This window comes from Tachypleus tridentatus, unplaced genomic scaffold (genome assembly GCF_004210375.1).
Source record: "Tachypleus tridentatus isolate NWPU-2018 unplaced genomic scaffold, ASM421037v1 Hic_cluster_2, whole genome shotgun sequence".
NCBI lineage: Eukaryota > Metazoa > Arthropoda > Merostomata > Xiphosura > Limulidae > Tachypleus > Tachypleus tridentatus.
Window position 1 is genome coordinate 45,052,990 of NW_027467782.1, and position 25,580 is coordinate 45,078,569.

The following is a 25,580-nucleotide window of genomic DNA, read 5'->3' on the forward strand; positions in this document are numbered from 1 at the left end:
CCAATGTCTTCTGAAAGTAAGTTCATAAGATTTTCTAGTTATCATTACATTACCTTAATTTAAACTACTGTTTTAACAGGTTTTCTTTTATTTTTACATTCCAATTACGATTTTCTTTGTTTTATAAATTCACGCTTTTACGTGAATAACAGAAGCGTAATGCTTCATTTTTTGTAAAATTACAACGATAAGAGTGTAAGCACCAACATTTTGAGCAACAAAATTTGTGTTTGTTAGAACTACAGTTTCGTTCCCTAAGAGCTAATGGACAGAAAAAGACTCGTTAGGTTAGAAACGTGGAAGTTCGATCACATTTGGAAGAAGCCATCAGTGGCAAATGGTGTTGGCTTGAGAGAAGTGATACATGGTCAGTCGAAGTATTAAGTAATGTGGAACAAAAGATTGTGCATTTCATTCTGTAATGAAGTCTGTTCTGTATAACTGAAGAACAAAGTTGCTTTATGAAACTTCATATTATGTAAAACTAGAATTCAGTAAGTTTTTATTGCCAATATTACTTGGCTTGTATAAGTTTTATAGTTGCAATAAATACTAGAACGAATTTGGTTTGGGGGTTATCAAATTACAGTTTTGCCATTTAAATAGTTTTGCTTTAAAAACACTGTAGACCAGTAACTCCTGTGATTTTTCAGATGATGGCCGCGTAAGTCAGGCTGAAAATGTGTTTCTTGATGAATACATTATTCCTTAAATAGAGTTTTGTTTAGCATGCAATGTTTAATAATACAGTCCACGAATCAAGTTTTAGAGGACCTGATGTGGTTCCAGTATTGTGGGTCATTGTGGTGCGTGAAGAAAATTTTGAGATAAATATTTAAATATCACATAGTAAGGAATAAACGATAACTATTGTTAAGAGAGTTTTAAGGCTTTGGTAACAGTCATTAAAGTGTGTCACTTACAAATAGCAATAATAACCAGAAACCTTAACTATAGTTATGAAAGTAACCTCGCGTCATAAATGGTAAGGGTACTTAGTATATTTGTGATAGTGATAGTTTCAAGTGTTTTCGTACTTTGTCGCATGTTTAGTCTGATTCAAGATATTTTAAAAGTTCTGATCAACACCACATGTATGGGGATAAATAAAACCTCAAGGTTATCTCACATAAAAGTATTAAATATCCTGTTATTTAAAAACATCCATGTTTATTACAATAATAGGAAATTAAATCTCTAATAAAAGATTGATACTACAGTGTTTCGCTAACGTGTTTTGAAAGTCAAAGTAATGAAATAAAAAAGGTGTACTTCACGTTTCGAACTCTAGATAATTTACAGTTTGTATGTACTTCACGTTCCAAACTCTAGATAATTTACAGTTTGTATGTACTTCACGTTCCAAACTCTAGATAATTTACAGTTTGTATGTACTTCACGTTTCGAACTCTAGATAATTTACAGTTATTCATAGTTAAATTTGTTGCAGTTTTCTTTTAGTTTCAGTTTTATGAAACTGTATAATTATTTTTTTTTCATTTTTCCATGAACAATAACAACATTTGTATTTTTTTCTCAGCATCCAGCTGTCACCACTATTGAGGATTTTGTAGATACAACTATTGTCCTCAAGAAAGACAACAATGAACTGGGGATTAGTGTCACAGGGGGAAATGACACCTATTTGGTAAGATATTAAAAACTGATGACCAATTCTTAGGTCGGGTTAAGTTTATAAGTCTACTGTAAGTGACGTCACCAAATGTCTACAATAACGAGACATTTATAACTGTAGTAGTCTGCTTCAGAAGAACAATCTATACAATAACATTGTTTACTTACTTTAAGCATAGAGATTCACAATGGTCCATCCTCATTGTATTTCCACAGGAGTGAACCCTGAAATTTAGCATTCTTAAGCCCTTATATTTACTGTTCAGCTGCCGGCAGTATTATATTTATTAACGAAATTTAAATTAGTCTGAGATTTCTCATGGAGACTTCATTCTTAACTCTTTAAGAAACCCACACTGAGGAGATTGAAACTTAATAAATTTGAACCAAATTAGGGTAATTCTTTAGATATCAGTAACAATACTTGTCACTTCTGTATATTCAAGAGTAAAATGTTTTGCTTGAAACTTTATGAAACATAGTTTGCGAACTACATTTTGTCTCGTATTTTCATGCAAGGTTACAAAAAGGGTTACCTACGTATAGCACTCTTTAATTTTTGACCTGATAGACAGGAGAGAAAGCAGCACTCGCCACCAAATCTCAGGCTACTGTTATTTTGTTTGACAAAATATTTGGATTGGACCGACACTTGTATAGTGCACTCATGGGCGTAAAGTGTGAACATGTTTGTTTGTACGGTGAATCATTAACCATCAGGTTCACAGTCCGTATAATCCAACAACATGGTTACACTCAGCTTCAAACCCCAGATTTGTAAACAATACATACACTTCGTAAAAATTAGGAAGTATCTGTATACCAGTAAAGAACTCCACTAAACTCCTGTAGAGATTTAAGGAAATACCTGTATACCAGTAAAGAACTCCACTAAACTAGTACTATCCTTTAGAGATTTAAAGGAAATATCTGTATATCAGTAAAGAACTCCACTAAACTAGTACTATCCTTTAGAGATTTAAGGAAATATCTGTATACCAGTAAAGAACTCCACTAAACTAGTACTATCCTTTAGAGATTTAAGGAAATATCTGTATACCAGTAAAGAACTCCACTAAACTAGTACTATCCTTTAGAGATTTAAGGAAATATCTGTATACCAGTAAAGAACTCCACTAAACTAGTACTATCCTTTAGAGATTTAAGGAAATATCTGTATACCAGTAAAGAACTCCACTAAACTAGTACTATCCTTTAGAGATTTAAGGAAATATCTGTATACCAGTAAAGAACTCCACTAAACTAGTACTATCCTTTAGAGATTTAAGGAAATATCTGTATACCAGTAAAGAACTCCACTAAACTAGTACTATCCTTTAGAGATTTAAGGAAATATCTGTATACCAGTAAAGAACTCCACTAAACTAGTACTATCCTTTAGAGATTTAAGGAAATATCTGTATACCAGTAAAGAACTCCACTAAACTAGTACTATCCTTTAGAGATTTAAGGAAATATCTGTATACCAGTAAAGAACTCCACTAAACTAGTACTATCCTTTAGAGATTTAAGGAAATATCTGTATACCAGTAAAGAACTCCACTAAACTAGTACTATCCTTTAGAGATTTAAGGAAATATCTGTATACCAGTAAAGAACTCCACTAAACTAGTACTATCCTTTAGAGATTTAAGGAAATATCTGTATACCAGTAAAGAACTCCACTAAACTAGTACTATCCTTTAGAGATTTAAGGAAATATCTGTATACCAGTAAAGAACTCCACTAAACTAGTACTATCCTTTAGAGATTTAAGGAAATATCTGTATACCAGTAAAGAACTCCACTAAACTAGTACTATCCTTTAGTACTATCCTTTAGAGAAATATCTGTATACCAGTAAAGAACTCCACTAAACTAGTACTATCCTTTAGAGATTTAAGGAAATATCTGTATACCAGTAAAGAACTCCACTAGTACTATCCTTTAGAGATTTAAGGAAATATCTGTATACCAGTAAAGAACTCCACTAAACTAGTACTATCCTTTAGAGATTTAAGGAAATATCTGTATACCAGTAAAGAACTCCACTAAACTAGTACTATCCTTTAGAGATTTAAGGAAATATCTGTATACCAGTAAAGAACTCCACTAAACTAGTACTATCCTTTAGAGATTTAAGGAAATATCTGTATACCAGTAAAGAACTCCACTAAACTAGTACTATCCTTTAGAGATTTAAGGAAATATCTGTATACCAGTAAAGAACTCCACTAAACTAGTACTATCCTTTAGAGATTTAAGGAAATATCTGTATACCAGTAAAGAACTCCACTAAACTAGTACTATCCTTTAGAGATTTAAGGAAATATCTGTATACCAGTAAAGAACTCCACTAAACTAGTACTATCCTTTAGAGATTTAAGGAAATATCTGTATACCAGTAAAGAACTCCACTAAACTAGTACTATCCTTTAGAGATTTAAGGAAATATCTGTATACCAGTAAAGAACTCCACTAAACTAGTACTATCCTTTAGAGATTTAAGGAAATATCTGTATACCAGTAAAGAACTCCACTAAACTAGTACTATCCTTTAGAGATTTAAGGAAATATCTGTATACCAGTAAAGAACTCCACTAAACTAGTACTATCCTTTAGAGATTTAAGGAAATATCTGTATACCAGTAAAGAACTCCACTAAACTAGTACTATCCTTTAGAGATTTAAGGAAATATCTGTATACCAGTAAAGAACTCCACTAAACTAGTACTATCCTTTAGAGATTTAAGGAAATATCTGTATACCAGTAAAGAACTCCACTAAACTAGTACTATCCTTTAGAGATTTAAGGAAATATCTGTATACCAGTAAAGAACTCCACTAAACTAGTACTATCCTTTAGAGATTTAAGGAAATATCTGTATACCAGTAAAGAACTCCACTAAACTAGTACTATCCTTTAGAGATTTAAGGAAATATCTGTATACCAGTAAAGAACTCCACTAAACTAGTACTATCCTTTAGAGATTTAAGGAAATATCTGTATACCAGTAAAGAACTCCACTAAACTAGTACTATCCTTTAGAGATTTAAGGAAATATCTGTATACCAGTAAAGAACTCCACTAAACTAGTACTATCCTTTAGAGATTTAAGGAAATATCTGTATACCAGTAAAGAACTCCACTAAACTAGTACTATCCTTTAGAGATTTAAGGAAATATCTGTATACCAGTAAAGAACTCCACTAAACTAGTACTATCCTTTAGAGATTTAAGGAAATATCTGTATACCAGTAAAGAACTCCACTAAACTAGTACTATCCTTTAGAGATTTAAGGAAATATCTGTATACCAGTAAAGAACTCCACTAAACTAGTACTATCCTTTAGAGATTTAAGGAAATATCTGTATACCAGTAAAGAACTCCACTAAACTAGTACTATCCTTTAGAGATTTAAGGAAATATCTGTATACCAGTAAAGAACTCCACTAAACTAGTACTATCCTTTAGAGATTTAAGGAAATATCTGTATACCAGTAAAGAACTCCACTAAACTAGTACTATCCTTTAGAGATTTAAGGAAATATCTGTATACCAGTAAAGAACTCCACTAAACTAGTACTATCCTTAGAGATTTAAGGAAATATCTGTATACCAGTAAAGAACTCCACTAAACTAGTACTATCCTTTAGAGATTTAGAGATTTAAGGAAATATCTGTATACCAGTAAAGAACTCCACTAAACTAGTACTATCCTTTAGAGATTTAAGGAAATATCTGTATACCAGTAAAGAACTCCACTAAACTAGTACTATCCTTTAGAGATTTAAGGAAATATCTGTATACCAGTAAAGAACTCCACTAAACTAGTACTATCCTTTTAGAGATTTAAGGAAATATCTGTATACCAGTAAAGAACTCCACTAAACTAGTACTATCCTTTAGAGATTTAAAGGAAATATCTGTATACCAGTAAAGAACTCCACTAAACTAGTACTATCCTTTAGAGATTTAAGGAAATATCTGTATACCAGTAAAGAACTCCACTAAACTAGTACTATCCTTTAGAGATTTAAGGAAATATCTGTATACCAGTAAAGAACTCCACTAAACTAGTACTATCCTTTAGAGATTTAAGGAAATATCTGTATACCAGTAAAGAACTCCACTAAACTAGTACTATCCTTTAGAGATTTAAGGAAATATCTGTATACCAGTAAAGAACTCCACTAAACTAGTACTATCCTTTAGAGATTTAAAGGAAATATCTGTATACCAGTAAAGAACTCCACTAAACTAGTACTATCCTTTAGAGATTTAAGGAAATATCTGTATACCAGTAAAGAACTCCACTAAACTAGTACTATCCTTTAGAGATTTAAGGAAATATCTGTATACCAGTAAAGAACTCCACTAAACTTGTGCTATCCTGTAGAGATTTAATACTGACGAGAATACTTTTTTTGAATTAAAACAGAACCATTCTGCTGGAAGAGGGTCTAACATTTCAAATATTGTTTCAAATGTAATCAACCCTCGTGCTTGTGAGACAATTAAAAGTAATACTTCTTACTCTGACATTGAAAAGACGTCAAAACTGAAACCTTACGATGTTAGCGCCAGGAAGCGCGTGACGTTAGTAGGAGTTTGTTGATAAAAACTGTGGCTCCTGCTTGTGTTGATTAATTACCACATCAAAAGCTATTGGGAAACAGCAACAAGTCGCTGCTAAAAGTGATTTTATTGGCTGTACATCATATTGAAAGTCAGAATACCCCATTTGAAAATAGGCTAAATATAACTTTTCAACACAACTTCTTCTGGTATCTACACTTATGAGATGGTTAAATAAAACTTAAAAGTGAACCATCAACAATGTGTTTGTACTTTCACTTGAGAACTCTATTGATGCAGAAATCCTACAGAAAACCTATGTCTTGTAGGTTAGCAAAGGCCGCTACGTGACCTAAAGGTAAAGAAACGTTATACATAAAAACTCTGCTTCATCATTAAATATTACACAGTATTCACTATATTTAACCTCCATTTCATTTGACTATTTCAGTTGTGCCACATTTTCGTTTCCTCAACTTATAATTATATATTCAAGTTCTTTATTCTTGTGTGTTGTAATTATTCTGTTGTAATTACAAATATTGTTTGCTTGTTTTCTATCCCACGTTACTGATGATGAAATTGTGAGAATTCCCACACATTTAATAAATGTTTCTTGTTTTCACACTTGTGCTTTGTTTTATCATTAAGTTATGTTTTATTGTGAGGATTGCCAAACATTTAATAAATGTTTCCTGTTATCACGTTTGTGCTTTGTTTTATCATTAAGTTATGTTTTATTGTGAGGATTGCCAAACATTTAATAAATGTTTCCTGTTTTCACACTTGTGCTTTGTTTTATCATTAAGTTATGTTTTATTGTGAGGATTGCCAAACATTTAATAAATGTTTCCTGTTTTTACACTTGTGCTTTGTTTTATCATTAAGTTATGTTTTATTTTGATGATTCCCAAACATTTAATAAATGTTTCCTGTTATCTCGTTTGTGCTTTGTTTTATTATTATATTTTATTTTGAGGATTCCCATTTAATAAATGTTTCATGTTATCACGTTTGTGCTTTGTTTTATTATTAGGTTTTATTGTGAGGATTCCCAAACATTTAATAAATGTTTCCTGTTACCACGTTTGTGCTTTGTTTTATTATTATATCTTATTGTGAGGATTCCCAAACATTTAACAAATGTTTCCTGTTATCACGTTTGTGTTTTGTTTTATCATTAAATTATGTTTTATTTTGAGGATTCCCAAACATTTAATAAATGTTTCATGTTATCACGTTTGTGCTTTGTTTTATTATTATGTTTTATTGTGAGGATTCCCAAACATTTAATAAATGTTTCCTGTTATGACGTTTGTGTTTTGTTTTATCATTAAATTATGTTTTATTTTGAGGATTCCCAAACATTTAATAAATGTTTCCTATTATCACGTTTGTGTTTTGTTTTATCATTAACTGTAAAGGTTTATAAATATCAAATCGGAGTTTGATCGACACACCACAGTTTGTCGATAGAGTAATCAACAAGAGACAAACAAAAGGACAACATTTAGTTTTCTAAAATTGTCATTCAATTATTAAAAAAGTGAAGCATACTTTGTTTGAAAACAATGACGACCATTAATATGTCAAAGGAAAATTATTTTTATTCTTCAAAAGAATCAAGGAATTTGTGTTTACGTTTCGAGTTCTATTTGATGTGGTCGTTTTCGAAATGCCAGTAACGTGCAGCAACGTGCAAACGATTTTTTTCAAAGTATTGATGGCACGAGCGACTCTTTAGAGACAACATGAATCAAATGAACAACGGGGAAATCAAACTAAAATAGATATAAATTAATTATACGATTGTCTCTCAGTTTAACACTTCGCAAAACACAAATTTACATAAATTTTGTGAAACATTTCATCAAGGAAACAGGTGAAGGGTGATTAGTTAGAATTAAAAGTAAAATGTTAGAGTTTCAAGACGCTGATCTTTGTTGGTGCTTCGAGTTTCAAGTCGCTGACCTTTGTAAGTGATTAGAGTTTCAAGACGCTGACCTTTCTTGGTGATTAGAGTTTCAAGACGCTGACCTTTGTTGGTAATTAGAGTTTCAAGACGCTGGCCTTTGTTGGTGATTAGAGTTTCAAAACGCTTAACTTTGTTAGTGATTAGAGTTTCAAGACGCTGACCTTTGTTGATGCTTTGAGTTTCAAGACATTGACCTTTGATGGTGATTAGAATTTCAAGACGCTGATCTTTGTTAGTTATTAGAGTTTCAAGACTTTGACCTTTGTTGATGATTAGAGTTTCAAGACGCTTATTTTTGTTAGTTATCAGAGTTTTAAGACGCTGACTTTTGTTAGTTATTAGAGTTTCAAGACGCTGACCTTTGTTGATACTTAGAGTTTCAAGACGCTGACCTTTGTTGGTGATTAGAGTTTCAAGACACTGACCTTTTTGAGTGATTAGAGTTTCAAGACACTGACCTTTTTTAGTGATTAGAGTTTTAAGACGCTGACCTTTGTTGATGATAATAGTTTTAAGACGATGTGCTTTGTTGATGATAAGGGTTTCAAAACATTGACCTTTGTTGGTGATTAGAGTTTCAAGACGCTGACCTGTGTTGGTGATTAGAGTTTTAAGACGATGTGCTTTGTTGATGATAAGAGTTTCAAGACATTGACCTTTGTTGGTGATTAGAGTTTCAAGACGCTGACCTGTGTTGGTGATTAGAGTTTTAAGATGCTGACCTTTGTTGGTGATTAGATTTTGAAGACGCTGACCCTTTTTAGTGATTAGAGTTTTAAGACATTGACCTTTGTTGGTGATTAGAGTTTCAAGACATTGACCTTTGTTGGTGATTAGACTTTGAAGACATTGACCTTTGTTGGTGATTAGAGTTTCAAGACGCTGACCTGTGTTGGTGATTAGAGTTTTAAGACGCTGACCTTTTTTGGTTATTAGATTTTGAAGACGCTGACCTTTGTTGGTGATTAGAGTTTGAAGACGCTGATTATTGTTGCTGATTAGAGTTTGAAGACGCTGACCTTTGTTGGTGATTAGAGTTTCATGACGCTGACCTTTGTTGGTGATTAGAGTTTCAAGACGCTGACCTTTGTTGATGATTAGAGTTTCAAGACGCTGACCTTTGTTGGTGATTAGAGTTTCAAGACATTGACCTTTGTTGGTGATTAGAGTTTCAAGACATTGACCTTTGTTGGTGATTAGAGTTTCAAGACGCTGACCTTTGTTGGTGATTAGAGTTTCAAGACGCTGACCTTTGTTGGTGATTAGAGTTTCAAGACGCTGACCTTTGTTGATGCTTAGAGTTTCAAGACGCTGACCTTTGTTGGTGATTAGAGTTTCAAGACGCTGACCTTTGTTGGTGATTAGAGTTTCAAGACACTGACCTTTGTTGGTGATTAGAGTTTCAAGACGCTGACCTTTGTTGGTGATTAGAGTTTCAAGACGCTGACCTTTGTTGGTGATTAGAGTTTCAAGACGCTGACCTTTGTTGGTGATTAGAGTTTCAAGACGCTGACCTTTGTTGGTGATTAGAGTTTCAAGACGCTGACCTTTGTTGGTGATTAGAGTTTCAAGACGCTCACCTTTGTTGGTGATTAGAGTTTCAAGACGCTGACCTTTGTTGGTGATTAGAGTTTCAAGACGCTCACCTTTGTTGGTGATTAGAGTTTCAAGACGCTGACCTTTGTTTATGCTTAGAGTTTCAAGACGCTGACCTTTGTTGGTGATTAGAGTTTCAAGACGCTGACCTTTGTTGGTGATTAGAGTTTCAAGACATTGACCTTTGTTGGTGATTAGAGTTTCAAGACGCTGACCTTTGTTGGTGATTAGAGTTTCAAGACATTGACCTTTGTTGGTGATTAGAGTTTCAAGACGCTGACCTTTGTTGGTGATTAGAGTTTCAAGACGCTGACCTTTGTTGGTGATTAGAGTTTCAAGACGCTGACCTTTGTTGGTGATTAGAGTTTCAAGACGCTGACCTTTGTTGGTGATTAGAGTTTCAAGACATTGATCTTTGTTGGTGATTAGAGTTTCAAGACGCTGACCTTTGTTGATGCTTAAAGTTTCAAGACGCTGACACTTGTTGGTGTGTAACATGACAATAGGAATGATAAAATCCTGTTTAGAATGAAATTGATTCTTTACCGGTTTTATTTCGAACGTAGGTTGTTTGGTGACGATCAGTGAGAAGGAAGACATCTTCATACTTCTCGACGGAACTGTTCGTGACCAGAAGCAAGCGACCTAATAATAAAAATCAGAACGAGAAAGAAATTTGATATTTAAAGATACTAGTCTCCGTGACAGGCTGATAAAAGATACTTAACGTTCCTAGTCAATATCAGAAAACTATCATAATTAGAATGCATTAGTTGGGAACCATTACTGTTAACGACATTTTTGGCCGTAATTCCAATAATATCTATTCGCTCTGGGTGAAACCTAGTGGTTAGCTTACCAAGATTAGAAATGCGACGATTTCTGTTCGAGTTCCATTGCTGAAAAAAACAACAAATTCCAGTGTAGATAGGTGGTTAGGGCATTCAATTCGTAATCTCAGGGTTACGGGTTTGAATCCCCATCCTACCAAGCGTGCTCGCCCTTTCAGCCGTGGGACGTTGTGATGTTATGGGCAATCTCATTCTTAGTTGATAAAAGACTAGCCCAAAAGTTGGTGATGATGACTAGCTACCTTCCCTTTAGTTTTACACTGTTAAATTAAGGACAGCTAGCGCAGATATCGCTCGTGTAGCTCTGTGTGAAAGTCAAAAACCGTTAACTCTAGGGCTACTCTTTTACCAACGAACAGTGAGATTGACCGTGACATTATAAGGCCTTCACGGTTAAAATGACGAGCATGTTTGGTGTGGCGGGGATTCGAACCCGCGACCCTCGGATTACGAGTCGATCGTACTAACCACCTAGCTATTCCAGAACAGACAATAATATATCACTATATTCGGACATCTTAAGAGATATACATTAGTTCCAAATTCTATGGTAAAACAATGTTGAATATTCTTTAAAATGTACTTTTAAAAATATTTAAACATTGCAGAAAAACTTAATTAATCCAAATATCTATAAAGAAAAATAGGTTTGGTTCTTATATACAAAACACTAGTACAAGAAAGTGCGTAAATTACTAGTTAAGACTAACGATTTGGCAATTTGTTGTTTTTTACGCACATTGCTATGATGACAGAAAAGTGTGCGTAGTTTGTTAAAAACCAATAACTGTCAAGATTTTACTGTATGTAAATTATTAGCCACTGGGCTCACACAACCTTAAATCCGCCACTGCACACTTGGCTTATGACAGCTAACGTTAGTTCAGGACATGTTATATATAACTTGTCGGTGTATGACATACTAGGTTTAATGAAAGTGAACGTTATTTGAAGACATCTTATAACTTGTCATGTGTGACACACTAGGCTTGTGACACAAAATTCAAAAATATGCTATGTAAGTCAATATAAAACCAAAAACTAGAGAATAAATGAATTAGTGAAATGTTTAATACATATAATGATGGATGCAGGGTAAATTATTGGTTATAAAGAATGTCTCATTCAAATATTGGACAAATTAAGATAATACGTGTGATAAAAACTGATAACAGTGTCATAATAGTTGTCACACTGAAATAATAAAATAAGAGTTTTATTTGTAAATTATAGGACACATAATTAATTTGTAAATTATAGAACACATAATTAAGTCTAGACTAAATTGTTTGATGTAATCACATCTTAAGACACCCCACAATGCGCCTTTGTCCAATTTAATAATTTACCAAATAATACCTTCTGCCTATGAAAGCACCGTCCACTTTTGTAAGACCAATGCAGGTAAATATATTAAAACTGTAAACATAAGTTGAGAACAACTGAAATCTATAAGCAGTTCTACGAAAGTAATAGTTTCCAATCCTATATAAGCTTGGTAATAACATCTACTAATAGATCCCTTGGTTACAATATCTGTTTCTAGGAGTGCACCCTCTGTTACTAGTTCGTCGCCTAGCAACACGCTCTATGTTGAATAACCCTTAACTATATTATCACATGGCATCTCCTAGCAACGCATTATTTGATACTACTTCCTAACATAATCGTATCTGGTTTGTAGGACAATGAGATCGTTACACGTGTCACTCTCTGGTGGCGGACCATGAAACACTCGCCCTAATTACAACACCACCTACCGTTAACTCTTTCCGTGAAAGAGTAGTGGGATTGACTGTGGCTCTGTAAACCCCATAACTGAAAGGGCAAGCACGTTCAGAAACGCGGTTTCGAAGTCGTGGCCTACAGATTGCGAGTTAGGAGCTCTAATTACCAAACTATGCACGGCCTGTATTAAATAAAAACAAAACTATAGATTTATAATTGAATGGCATAACTAGAATTAATTAAACGTTATATGGCTTATTTTAAATATTAACTCTACGTTATAGATCAGAATTTGTTTTACAAGTAAATTATTCGCTTGGAGAATAAACAGTTTAAGATCTTTAGTGAGAAAGCAGCTTATCAATAGAACTTGTCGTGAGTCTAATACAATAATAATTGTTATTTAATAGCTCACATCTTATCTTATAGGAGGCCATAGTTGTAACAGATGTTCTTCGCTATGGTGCAGCTTTCCAAGATGGCCGTCTAAAGAGGGGAGATGTTTTGTTGGCTATAAGTCGAATCATTTTATTAGTTTCAAAGTTTATTCCAGCACGATTTAATATGAAAAAAATACAACATTTCCTTTGTCTCCTACGGATTTTCTAGGTGAACGACATGTCACTGCGGGACATCTCCTTCAAAGAGGCTGTGAAACTGTTACGCGAGACAGCATCGCCTGTTCGACTGTTGGTTGTTATAGAAAATCGCTAAACCTTATTTACAACTCACCAGAGTAAGTTATTTAGCAGTCTAAGCTTTTATATAATCTTAGCAACTGTTAATTCAAACTTTTATATGTCTGGTTCCAAAGTCAGGCTTAGCGTTGCCTCCCGCCAACATTACTTTTGAGCCTTTGTCTAGTTCAATACTTTCAGTAATTTTGTTTTATAGGGAGTCGAGGCTAGATAAAATGAGAATTTACACAGAACGTAGTAATATTTTATTATAAGAATTACTACAAGTACTGTTTGGATTAAAATTCAGAATAATGTAAGTCTGAGGTAATATTTTTTCTAAGAATTGCTACAAGTACTGTTTGGATTAAAGTTCAAAATAATGTAAGTTTTTACGTAACGAAAGGTGATCTTATGAACTTTTAGATCAACCTCAAACATTCTGGAAAATCAATACGCTTATTTTTTATTATAAATAGCTCTTTGTGGCTAAACATTTTACCTTTTATTATGTTTAATTTTTTAGATTTCAAATGTTGTTTTGTTTTGAATTTCACGCAAAGCTACACGAGGGCTGTCTGCGCTCACACGTTGCTTCATTCCACTATTCGATTTGCTTCTATTATTAATTTTATTTAGTTTTCTGCATTTACAGCAGGTTTTCTTCTGCTGTTATATTTTCTTATTATTATGTTTAACTTTTTAGCTTTCATGTATTATTTTCTTCTGTTAATTTATGTTGATATCAGGTTTACTACTTTGTTCATTGTGGTAGTTTTATTCCATTCATTGTTTTATCTGCTTTACTACTGTGTTCATTGTGGTAGTTTTATTCCATTCATTGTTTTATCTGCTTTACTACTTTGTTCATTGTGGTAGTTTTATTCCATTGTTTTGTCTGCTTTACCACTTTGTTCATTGTGGTAGTTTTATTCCATTGTTTTGTCTGCTTTGCTACTTTGTTCATTGTGGTAGTTGGTAGTTTTATTCTTTGTTCATTGTGGTTGTTTTATCTGCTTTACTACTTTGTTCATTGTGGTAGTTTTATTCCATTGTTTTGTCTGCTTTTACTACTTTGTTCATTGTGGTAGTTTTATTCCATTCATTGTTTTGTCTGCTTTACTACTTTGTTCATTGTGGTAGTTTTATTCCATTGTTTTGTCTGCTTTTACTACTTTGTTCATTGTGGTAGTTTTATTCCATTGTTTTGTCTGTTTGCTACTTTGTTCATTGTGGTAGTTTTATCACATTCATTGTTTTATATGCTTTACTACTTTGTTCATTGTGGTAGTTTTATTCCATTGTTTTGTCTGTTCATTTGGTACTACTTTGTTCATTGTGGTAGTTTTATTCCATTGTTTTGTCTGCTTTACTACTTTGTTCATTGTGGTAGTTTTATTCCATTGTTTTGTCTGCTTTGCTACTTTGTTCATTGTGGTAGTTTTATTCCATTGTTTTGTCTGCTTTACTACTTTGTTCATTGTGGTAGTTTTATTCCATTGTTTTGTTGTTTTGCTACTTTGTTCATTGTAGTTTTATTCCATTGTTTTGTCTGCTACTTTGTTCTACTTTTTTGTTCATTGTGGTAGTTTTATTCCATTGTTTTGTCTGCTTTACTACTTTGTTCATTGTGGTAGTTTTATTCTTTGTTCATTGTGGTAGTTTTATTCCATTGTGCTTTGTACTTTGTTCATTGTGGTAGTTTTATTCCATTGTTTTGTCTTTTGCTACTTTGTTCATTGTGGTAGTTTTATCACATTCATTGTTTTATATGCTTTACTACTTTGTTCATTGTGGTAGTTTTATTCCATTGTTTTGTCTGCTTTGCTACTTTGTTCATTGTGGTAGTTTTATTACATTCATTGTTTTATATGCTTTACTACTTTGTTCATTGTGGTAGTTTTATTCCATTCATTGTTTTGTCTGCATTTTTTTTTCTATAACTAAATTCATTTCATTTTTTTTATTATTTTATAAAGCTTTCAGAAAAGTAAAGCTAACCAGAACACTTTATAAACAAGTATAAAAAATAAAATCCATATAGTGATTAACATGGGCAGTTTTTAAAAAAAACTTTGATCAAATAACAATGAAAATTGATACGTCTGGTTAAGTAATATAGTTTATTACGGATGAGCCTCCGATTTATTATCTTATGTATTATGATTTTAAACAGCCAGAACTATTAATTTAGAAGTTATATGCAAAAACGGCTCGTTTGGGTTGAGAAAATATTTTACATAGAAGAGCGAACAACGTTTCGACCTTCTTCGGTCATCGTCATGACCGTGATCGTCGATGACCGAAGAAGGTCGAAACGTTGTTCGCTCTTCTATGTAAAATATTTTCTCAACCCAAACGAGCCGTTTTTGCATATAAATTTCTCAACAAGTGGGTTTCTCGACATCACTGATAATTTAGAAGTTAATTGAATCCTGGTATTTATTAAATTTATGATATTTACCAACTAGATTGATACACACAGTTTTTTTTTCTTAAGACAGATAAATTGAATATACAAACAACAATACAATTTATAATAATGGTTATTACAACAAGTTATTACAAATAATATTTTTAAAAAAGTTTACAAACAGTGCTGGTTCTTCTATCTGATCTGGAATTGAATCTTTTAGCGGCAGTTCATGATGAACGAATGAATTCTCTGTTGATATACAGGTACAATTCACTTGACGGGAAGCTAGCTAGTTCTGTTCTTAGCTGACCTTAAAAGATTTATATGCTAATTTTTCATCAAGGAAGATATGTCATGCCTTCATAGAAATACTGACGTCCGAAGTTAATTTTCTGAAGTTGATTGGTTGTAATGTTCGAAATCTGTAAATATTCCTTGTCATATATCTGTAGTTTTCCAATTAATAAACGTTTATCAAATATCAAGTCATCCCGTAAGTGATGTCTGAAAAGCTAATACAGGAAGTTCATCATCATTTTTATCTTTGTAAAAAGCTTTAATGACAAAAATATGTAGTAGAACATGCATAAAAAATGTTCAAACAAATAGAAGAAACTAACCCAATACACTTTTTCAGATCATTAATCAAATAACCATTACGAAGATGGATGTGTCTGAGGAGCACATAAGACATATAAGTAACTGGTGATGTCGTCCCACAAACACATTTATTTCATTTAATAGTTTCCCTTTATAATTTAGGTGTTTCTGTATATATTTATCAATCAGTTGATGACATCTAATTTGTTTCGACCAGTATATATCAAACCATCCCAAAAGTAATGTCCAAAAATTTAATACAGAAAGTGTATCATCATTTCTTCTTTATATAAGGCTTTAATGACTGAAATATATAGCAGGACGTGTATAGAAATGTTCAGACAAATAAAAGAAACTAACCCAACTCCACTTTTTCAGATCATTAATCAATTACACCCTTATAAAGATGGATGTGTCTGAGGAGCCCATTAGGCATATAATGCTTTATGAGTTTAAGAAAAGCAATAGTGCGGTAGAAACTACACAAAACATTCAAGGTATTTATGGTGCAGAGTCTCTAAATGAAAGAAAATGTCAAAGGTGGTTTCAGAAGTTCAGATCAGGTGACTACAGCTTAAGTGATTCGCCATGTTCTAGTCGTCCTGTTGAGTTTAATGATGACTTGTTACTGGCTGCACTTGATGAATATTATGCTGTAACAGTTGAACTAGTACAGAAGTGTGATTTAACCCATTTAACAGTTCACTGTCATCTGCAAGAGCTTGGAAAGGTGTTAGAACTTGGAAAATTGGTCCCCCATGATTTGAGAGAAGCCAACCTTAGAGCAAGAGTGCACATTTGCACTTCTCTGCTCTATCTTGAACATAGCTCACCTTTATTGAGCAAGATAGTGACTGGAGATGAAAGATGGATATTTTATAAAAATGTTAAGTGCCGTAGACAATGACTCATTGCAGGTAAACTGGCTAAAGCACAGCCCAAAATGAACATCCACCCTAGGAAAGTCTTGCTAAACGTTTGGGAGATATTGTTGGTGTGATTCACTGTGAGTTGCTTTCATTCAATGTAATGATTTCATCAAACTTCTACTATCAACAGGTAGAGTGCTTGAATGTTGCACTGAAAGAAAGGAGCCATCCTTTGATCAGTCAAAGGTGTTGTGTTAAATCAGGATAATGCATGGCCCCATACAGCAAGGATTACATCTGCAAAGACTGAAGAGCTAGACTGGTAAAAAACTTCCACATCCTCCTTATTCTCCAGACCTTGCTACATCTGATTATCATTTATTCCAATGAAGATGTCAAAACTATTTTCTCTGTATTCTTTTCCTACAGACCCTATGAATTTTACAGAAGTGACATTCAGAAGCTTGTGAATCGTTGGCAGGAAGTAATGAATAATAATGGAACATACATTATTGAGTAAGTAACATTAAAATCGCTTGAAATACTTTCTCTTTTTCTGAACCCAAAAAATGGGACATTACTTATGGGATAGGCCCGGCATGGCCAAGCGTGTTAAGGCATGCGACTCGTAATCTGAGGGTCGCGGGTTCTGATCCCCGTCATGCCAAACATGCTCGCCCTCCCAGCCGTGGGGGCATTATAATGTGACAGTCAATCCCACTATTCATTGGTAAAAAAGTAGCCCAAGAGTTGGTGGTGGGTGGTGATGACTAGCTGCCTTCCCTCTAGTCTTACGCTGCTAAATTAGGGACGGCTAGCACAGATAGCCCTCGTGTAGCTTTGCGCGTAATTCAAAACAAACTTCTTGAATCAATGGACTAGCATTTCTAGTCTGATGAAGTTGCTTAATCCCAGAAATGTTACTATGATTCCACTCTGTAAGGCACAGGAGAAGTCTTAATATAAGCACATCTCCAATCTGTTGAGATACAACGGTCAGGTATCCTCAGACATTACTGACATCCTCAACACGTGCCTCAAGTACTATAGCTGACTATATTCGGCTTCGACTGTGGATGAGGATATTTGGTGAGACATCATTCAGTTCTTGCCAACCCTCAATCCATCACGGTCTGACGACGTTTTGAAACCCATTACACTAAATGAATTTTGGGTGGCTATCTGGTAAGTGTCTGGGACTGGATGGCTTACCAGTGGAATTCTATCACCATGTATGGCATATTACTGGGCCCCTTTTCATTAGACTTTTTTAACTGCTGTCTGACCCGTGGGTCCATGCCTTCGGGTACGCTGGATGGATTAATTATGTTAATCTCTAAGGATCTCTCCCAGTCCAAAGATATGGCATACCATATCACTCTTGAGTGTGGATGGAAAGATTATTTCTGAAACCCTGTATACCCATTTCAGTGTTGTCATGCCGTCTTGTCCTTGACATTGAAATGTGTGAGGAAGAAGTATCCATCAAAACTTGGTACTTCTATATGACATGTTACATTATATCACAGACAGGAGCATCCCTAAAATTTTTGTGTCACTTAATCAGAGTAAGGCCTTTGATTGAGTTACCACAAATATTTGCGGTACGTTCTGGAGAGGTTTGGTTTTTACTCCAGCTTATGTACGAACTTTCTATACGTCTTCTTCGAGCACGTTCTTAGTGAATGGATACTTGATGCCCTTTTAACATCTGTCAGGGTGTTCGTCAAGGACGTCCATTATCGCCATCTCTTTATGTGTTAATGATCGTACCTGCTCTCTCATCTGTATCACTAGGTTTCAATGTGTGGCCTTCGTTTCCCAGGTGGGGCATCCATCAAGTATGTAAGTTATGCAGATGATATGAACTGATTTCTAGAAAACCAAACATACCTGGGTTCAACAAGGGTGATTGTTAACAAGTACTCTCAGGGTAGTGCAGCTCAGCTCAACTACACTAAGTCTAGGGCTTGGGAGTTGGGCAAGTGGGCCTCATCTGCAGATACTCCATTTGATTTGGCATGGGCTTCCTCTCCAGTCAAGTGTTTTGGGATTCCCTTCATTGCCAGTCCTGAGGCTGCCTGTGGGAAGATGGTATAACGTGTCAGTTTGGCAGTTCAAGATTGTTACAGCCCTGCTAACTTGTTTGACAGAAGCGGTGAAGAGGAGGCTTCTCCACTTGTTATGGTATCTTGGTGAGATACTTCCTCTGAACGACTGCTGTGCGCGAGCTGTTGAGTGACATGTCTGTGGAGTGGTAAGACTGAGACAGTGTCTTGGTTGTCTTTAGTTAAGCCACCCTTCATGAGAGGAGTGGACATCCCACGTGTCTGGACCGAGTGCCTTTCTTGTCCACCACTATATGCTGTCTCTCTTGGGAGGATCATCCCTGTAGCCAACTGGCTCATTTCCTGATTGGTTCAGACATTTTTGTGTTTCACCGGGCCTGAATAAACCAATGTGTTTTAATTCTCCCACTTGGTATGCTGACACTGTTGCAGCGATCAGACGTTGTCACGTTATGCCACGTGATATTCCGGCGAATTCCAATACTCTCTGCCGTCTGCTTCCTCCAGACTGTATTCACAGGATAGAGCAACACCACCCCGCTCTTCCATGGAATGTTGTGCCATGTTGATATTTACATTCAGGGTTTCATGACATTTTACCGGTGAGAGAACGATTATACCTGTCCAGTATCAGTGTCGCCGAGTCATGTCATACTCAGGTATAGTGTCCTTTACATGTTGGTCCTTTGTTCGACATCGGACAGAAGAAGGTGGCTCACCTTTTCCGTGTCCCATCGATCTCGGCTGAGACCGTTTTGATCACTTGCTGATCCCCGTTCACAGTGTCCTGGCCTTTACCTTTCACATCCCCATATCAGGGTCATCTGGCTTACCTGTACTCAATTCCTTTTTGAGGGGGCTCCAGTGTTGTTCTGTAAAATAAGACCAGATACAAACTGTTATTCCGCCTTGATGCGAACTATTAGTTACTGAATCGGAGGGACTCTTTATCATTGTTGGTGCCCGGACGTCTCACCGGTGTGCACGCTTGAGGGTAGCGGAACCAGACTGATTTTCTAGATTGTCTGTTCTATGTAATTATTGTTTATTTGTATTTTCATAATTTTTTTATCTATTTTGTGTGTACTTTTTTGTATCCTATAATTTTTTTTGTACATATTGTATATTATGTGGAATGTTTGTTTGTATGGCTGTTTTTTTGTAATTAAATCCTTCTTAATTTTTGGGTTTTTAAATTTTTTCTTTAAGCTTTGTATTTCATTTTTTTCTGTAATTCTCTTTAGTCATTTGTAATTTTCTACTTTCATTTCTGTTGTTTGTTTTTTGGATTTAGTTACTTGTACATATCAGTACATATTGTTTTATGCGCCGATTCATTTTTTAATTTAATATTTAGTGTATATATGCATGTGTGTATACATATCTTTTTTCTAATTTCTCCTTTTGTAATTTTCGTGTTCACTTACATAGCTGTATGTACTGTATATTTATATGTTTTTGTTATTTCATTCCATATCATTGTTGTACATTTTTGTATACACTTGGTGTTTTGTTCCTTGTATTGTTATTGTGTATAATAAATTGAAAATCTGGAATGCTAACTTGAAGAGGTAAGTTTTATCTTACCACCAGATGTCAGTACCTTTCATTTTTATTTATTTCATTTTAATGTTTATATTTTTCTTATTCTCTCATGGGAGAGCAGTCACCTTCCCACAACAGGCAGTGAAGGGTGATACAGATGTGGGATGTTGAGCACCCACATCTCACTCTTCTAATTTCTAATTTTCTTATGTGAGACTAGCGAATTGGAGCTGCAATGTGGGTCCTATTTCAACAGTCATTTCCAAAATATAGGATACATTTTATAATCTCACGTTGTAACACGAACTCTAGAATCACTTTATGGAGAAAACAAAATGTGCAGCGTATTTTTTTAATTTCATGCAGTGTGTTTTGGTTTACGAATTGAATATTGTATGGTTATAATATATATATAATTGTTTTAATATTTACATATTTTCCACTAGTTATTTTTTTCATTAGAGTGGTAATATCATAATGGTTCCTATTACATTGTTTTACCTGTAAATAGATGTTTAATAATTAGTTAACACTTATTTAAACGTTTTATGGATCTGTTACTTATCTAATAATTGCCACCAGGAGGTCAGATTGGCTGATTGACATACCATTATCACATTTTGTTTATAATTAATATTGCAATGTTCTGTCTTTCTTTGTTCAAACCTCTTATTCTTCAAATAGTGAACCCTGTACGAACTTATCTGACACAATAGTTACGCTTCACTGTCAGATTTACTCACTGATTCGAAATACAGAGTTTGTTTTAAGGGCAACGGGACATGAACTTTGTAATCCACAGTCTTGATATGTTAACCACTAGAACAGTTTTCTATAGAGTCCGAAGAAATTGTGTGTATAGTTTTGTCTCTTGTAGAAATGTTTGTTTCGTGGACGAGATGCTGGTAGGTTAAGTTACATTTCATGGAAGCAGACATGCGCATAACAATTAATTAAAGACATTTTAATAAATTAAGTCTGTGTTGTAGTACACATAAGAAAGGCATTGAAACTAGAGAACAAAATAGAATAAAAATAAATCATCTCTATGAGGTTCTTCCTGTTTCACAGATGACCACATAGCTCTTTTAAATACACCTGTAAATCATCTCTATGAGGTTCTTCCTGTTTCACAGATGATCACATAGCTCTTTTAAATACACCTGTAAATCATCTCTATGAGGTTCTTCCTGTTTCACAGATGATCACATAGCTCTTATAAATACACCTGTAAATCATCTCTATCAGGTTCTTCCTGTTTCACACATGTTCACATAGCTCTTTTAAATACAACTGTAAATCATCTCTATGAGGTTCTTCCTGTTTCACACATGTTCACATAGCTCTTTTAAATACACCTGTAAATCATCTCTATGAGGTTCTTCCTGTTTCACATATCTCTTTTAAATAAACCTGTAAATCATCTCTATCAGGTTCTTCCTGTCTCACAGATGATCAAAGAGCTCTTTTAAATACACCTGTAAATCATCTCTATGAGGTTCTTCCTGTTTCACAGATGATCACATATCTCTTTTAAATACACCTGTAAATCTCTTTTTCTCTTTTAAATACACCTGTAAATCATCTCTATCAGGTTCTTCCTGTTTCACAGATGATCACATACACCTGTAAATCTCTTTTAAATACACCTGTAAATCATCTCTATGAGGTTCTTCCTGTTTCACAGATGATCACATAGCTCTTTTAAATACACCTGTAAATCATCTCTATGAGGTTCTTCCTGTTTCACACATGTTCACATAGCTCTTTTTCACAAATACAAAATACACCTGTAAATCATCTCTATGAGGTTCTTCCTGTTTCACACATGATCACATAGCTCTTTTAAATACACCTGTAAATCATCTCTATCAGGTTCTTCCTGTTTCACACATGATTACATATCTCTTTTAAATACACCTGCAAATCATCTCTATCAGGTTCTTCCTGTTTCACAGATGATCACATAGCTCTTTTAAATACACCTGCAAATCATCTCTATGAGGTTCTTCCTGTTTCACACATGTTCACATAGCTCTTTTAAATACATCTGTAAATCATCTCTATGAGGTTCTTTCTGTTTCACACATGATCATATACCTCATTTAAATACACCTGTAAAACATCTCTATGAGGTTCTTCCTGTTTCTCACATGTTCACATAGCTCTTTTAAATACACCTGCAAATCATCTCTATCAGGTTCTTCCTGTTTCACACATGTTCACATAGCTCTTTTAAATACACCTGTAAATCATCTCTATGAGGTTCTTCCTGTTTCACAGATGATCACATATTCACCTGTATAGATCTGTGAACTACTTTTAACCATTTTTTGTAGCTTATAATATGTTTCATCTCAACAAAATATTATCAAAAGATTTGTTTTAATAAAATAACAGATGATTTTGTTTATTTTTTGTTTCAGAGTTTCGCACAGGCAACACTAGGGCATTTATGTAATACCGTTCCTACTTTTTAACTGATAGTCCCGAATGAAAGCGGCTAGACAACATTAAACGCCATCTATTGCGCTACCATTTGATGATCGAATAGTGAGATTTGACTGTCATACACAATACACCTATGACGCATGAAATTAGGAAGCCTCTTTGGTGGGTAACTGTAACGAACCGTGAATCGTTGGATTCACAGTCCGGGTTTGGTAGTAGCTGTTCTAAACTCGGGCTGATATTTTACTACAACCAAATCTTCCAGTGACCGCTTCGACATTAAAGTCACATGTATGCATACTTACAACAAAATATTAGTGCTAACTGGTTACAGAACAATGATAATGACCAATACTGAACTCTACAATATTATATATTCCTTATGGTTTTTGCTTGTTTGAAGTTAAATATTCGAGTAATGTGAATGACAAAACTATCTTTTCACCTGAGAACTCATTCAAGTGCAGTTTGTATTCTTATAGGTTAAAAAACTACTGCTTCTTTTCGTTAGTAAAATATTTGATAAGAGTTGAAAATTTAGGCTTTGGGTCAAAACTCCTCAATATAGAATTAGTTATTTGACAAAAGATCAAACTGTTAATTATTTATTATAACAAGAATAAACTGTGAAGAATTTCTATAGTCATTAAGGCCCTCCAGAGGGGGGGGGGGGTCAGTATTAAATTGTTTGTTTGTTTGTTTTTAATTTCGAGCAAAACTACTCGAGGGCTATCTGTACTAATTTAGCAGTGTAATACTAGAGGGCAGGCAGCTAGTCATCACCACCCACATCCAACTCTTAGGCTACTCTTTTACCAACGAATAGTGGGATTGACCGTCACATTATAAAGCCTCCACGGCTGAAAAGGGTGTGACAGGGATTCGAACCCGTGATCCCCAGATTACGAGTCGCATGCCTGAACCCACCTGGCCATGCCAGGCCCAGTATTAAATATATAAACTGGAAAGATAAAATCCTTGGTTAGATTCCTGCTAAAACATAAACGGTGTTATATTAATATTGTCTTTAATTGATATTTTACCAGTGATCTTAAAGAAATCTGTTCGCTTTTTCAATTTATGTAAAACTTCTGCTGTTCATTCATCAAACAAATTTGTTTAGATAAAAACAAAGTACCGTAGAACAAAAATCATATATAAAAACAAGCTTATTACGTTGTTTTACAGGTTTATAGATGACAACCAACTCTCCGATAACCAGGTTTATAGACAACCAACTTTTCCATTACCAGGTATATAGATAACCAACTCTCACATTACCAGGTTTATAGATAACCAACTCTCCCATTACCAGGTTTATAGATAACCAACTCTCCCATTACCAGGTTTATAGATAACCTCCCATTACTTTATAGATAACCAACTCTCCCATTACCAGGTTTATAGATAACCAACTCTCCCATTACCATAGATAACCAACTCTCCCATTACCAGGTTTATAGATAACCAACTCTCCCATTACCAGGTTTATAGATAACCAACTCTCCCATTACCAGGTTTATAGATAACCAACTCTCCCATTACCAGGTTTATAGATAACCAACTCTCCATTACCAGGTTTATAGATAACCAACTCTCCCATTACCAGGTTTATAGATAACCAACTCTCCCATTACCAGGTTTATAGATAACCAACTCTCCCATTACCAGGTTTATAGATAACCAACTCTCCCATTACCATTTATAGATAACCAGGTTTATAGATAACCAACTCTCCCATTACCAGGTTTATAGATAACCAACTCTCCCATTACCAGGTTTATAGATAACCAACTCTCCCATTACCAGGTTTATAGATAACCAACCAGGTTTATAGATAACCAACTCTCCCATTACCAGGTTTATAGATAACCAACTCTCCCATTACCAGGTTTATAGATAACCAACTCTCCACCAGGTTTATAGATAACCAACTCTCCCAGGTTTATAGATAACCAACTCTCCAATTACCAGGTTTATAGATAACCAACTCTCCAATTACCAGGTTTATAGATAACCAACTCTTTACCATTACCAGGTTTATAGATAACCAACTCTTCCATTACCAGGTTTATAGATAACCAACTCTCCCATTACCAGGTTTATAGATAACCAACTCTTCCATTACCAGGTTTATAGATAACCAACTCTCCCATTACCAGGTTTATAGATAACCAACTCTCCAGGTTTATAGATAACCAACTCTCCATTACCAGGTTTATAGATAACCAACTCTCCCATTACCAGGTTTATAGATAACCAACTCTCCCATTACCAGGTTTATAGATAACCAACTCTCCCATTACCAGGTTTATAGATAACCAACTCTCCCATTACCAGGTTTATAGATAACCAACTCTCCCATTACCAGGTTTATAGATAACCAACTCTCCCATTACCAGGTTTATAGATAACCAACTCTCCCATTACCAGGTTTATAGATAACCAACTCTCCCATTACCAGGTTTATAGATAACCAACTCTCCCATTACCAGGTTTATAGATAACCAACTCTCCCATTACCAGGTTTATAGATAACCAACTCTCCCATTACCAGGTTTATAGATAACCAACTCTCCCATTACCAG

General features: G+C 34.5%; 2 protein-coding genes across 11 annotated transcripts in view; one reads left to right on the plus strand and one right to left on the minus strand.

The window, feature by feature from the left end:
• The first annotated feature begins 1,544 nt into the window (after positions 1-1,544).
• The window catches only part of LOC143243200 (uncharacterized), a 40,344-nt gene continuing 16,308 nt past the window's right edge, over positions 1,545-25,580 (plus strand). For 2 of the 7 annotated variants that reach the window (XR_013024183.1, XR_013024182.1), the window contains exons 1-3: positions 1,545-1,648; positions 12,795-13,101; positions 24,181-24,245. Coding sequence is in view for 1 of the 7 variants with exons in the window: in XM_076487004.1 (XP_076343119.1) it covers positions 17,415-17,443; positions 24,181-24,245 (94 nt within the window). In the remaining 6 variants the exon portion in view is untranslated. Of the gene's footprint in view, positions 1,649-12,165; positions 13,102-15,678; positions 15,944-16,464; positions 17,444-24,180; positions 24,246-25,580 lie in introns of those variants that run through there. The other 5 variants (XR_013024180.1, XR_013024181.1, XR_013024179.1 and 2 more) reach the window with 5 other exon arrangements.
• The window catches only part of LOC143243202 (uncharacterized), a 54,164-nt gene continuing 44,327 nt past the window's right edge, over positions 15,744-25,580 (minus strand). The window contains exon 8 of one of the 4 annotated variants that reach the window (XR_013024188.1): positions 15,744-15,880. The gene's annotated coding sequence lies outside the window, so the exon portion shown is untranslated. Of the gene's footprint in view, positions 15,881-17,267; positions 17,360-25,580 lie in introns of those variants that run through there. The other 3 variants (XR_013024198.1, XR_013024197.1, XR_013024186.1) reach the window with 3 other exon arrangements.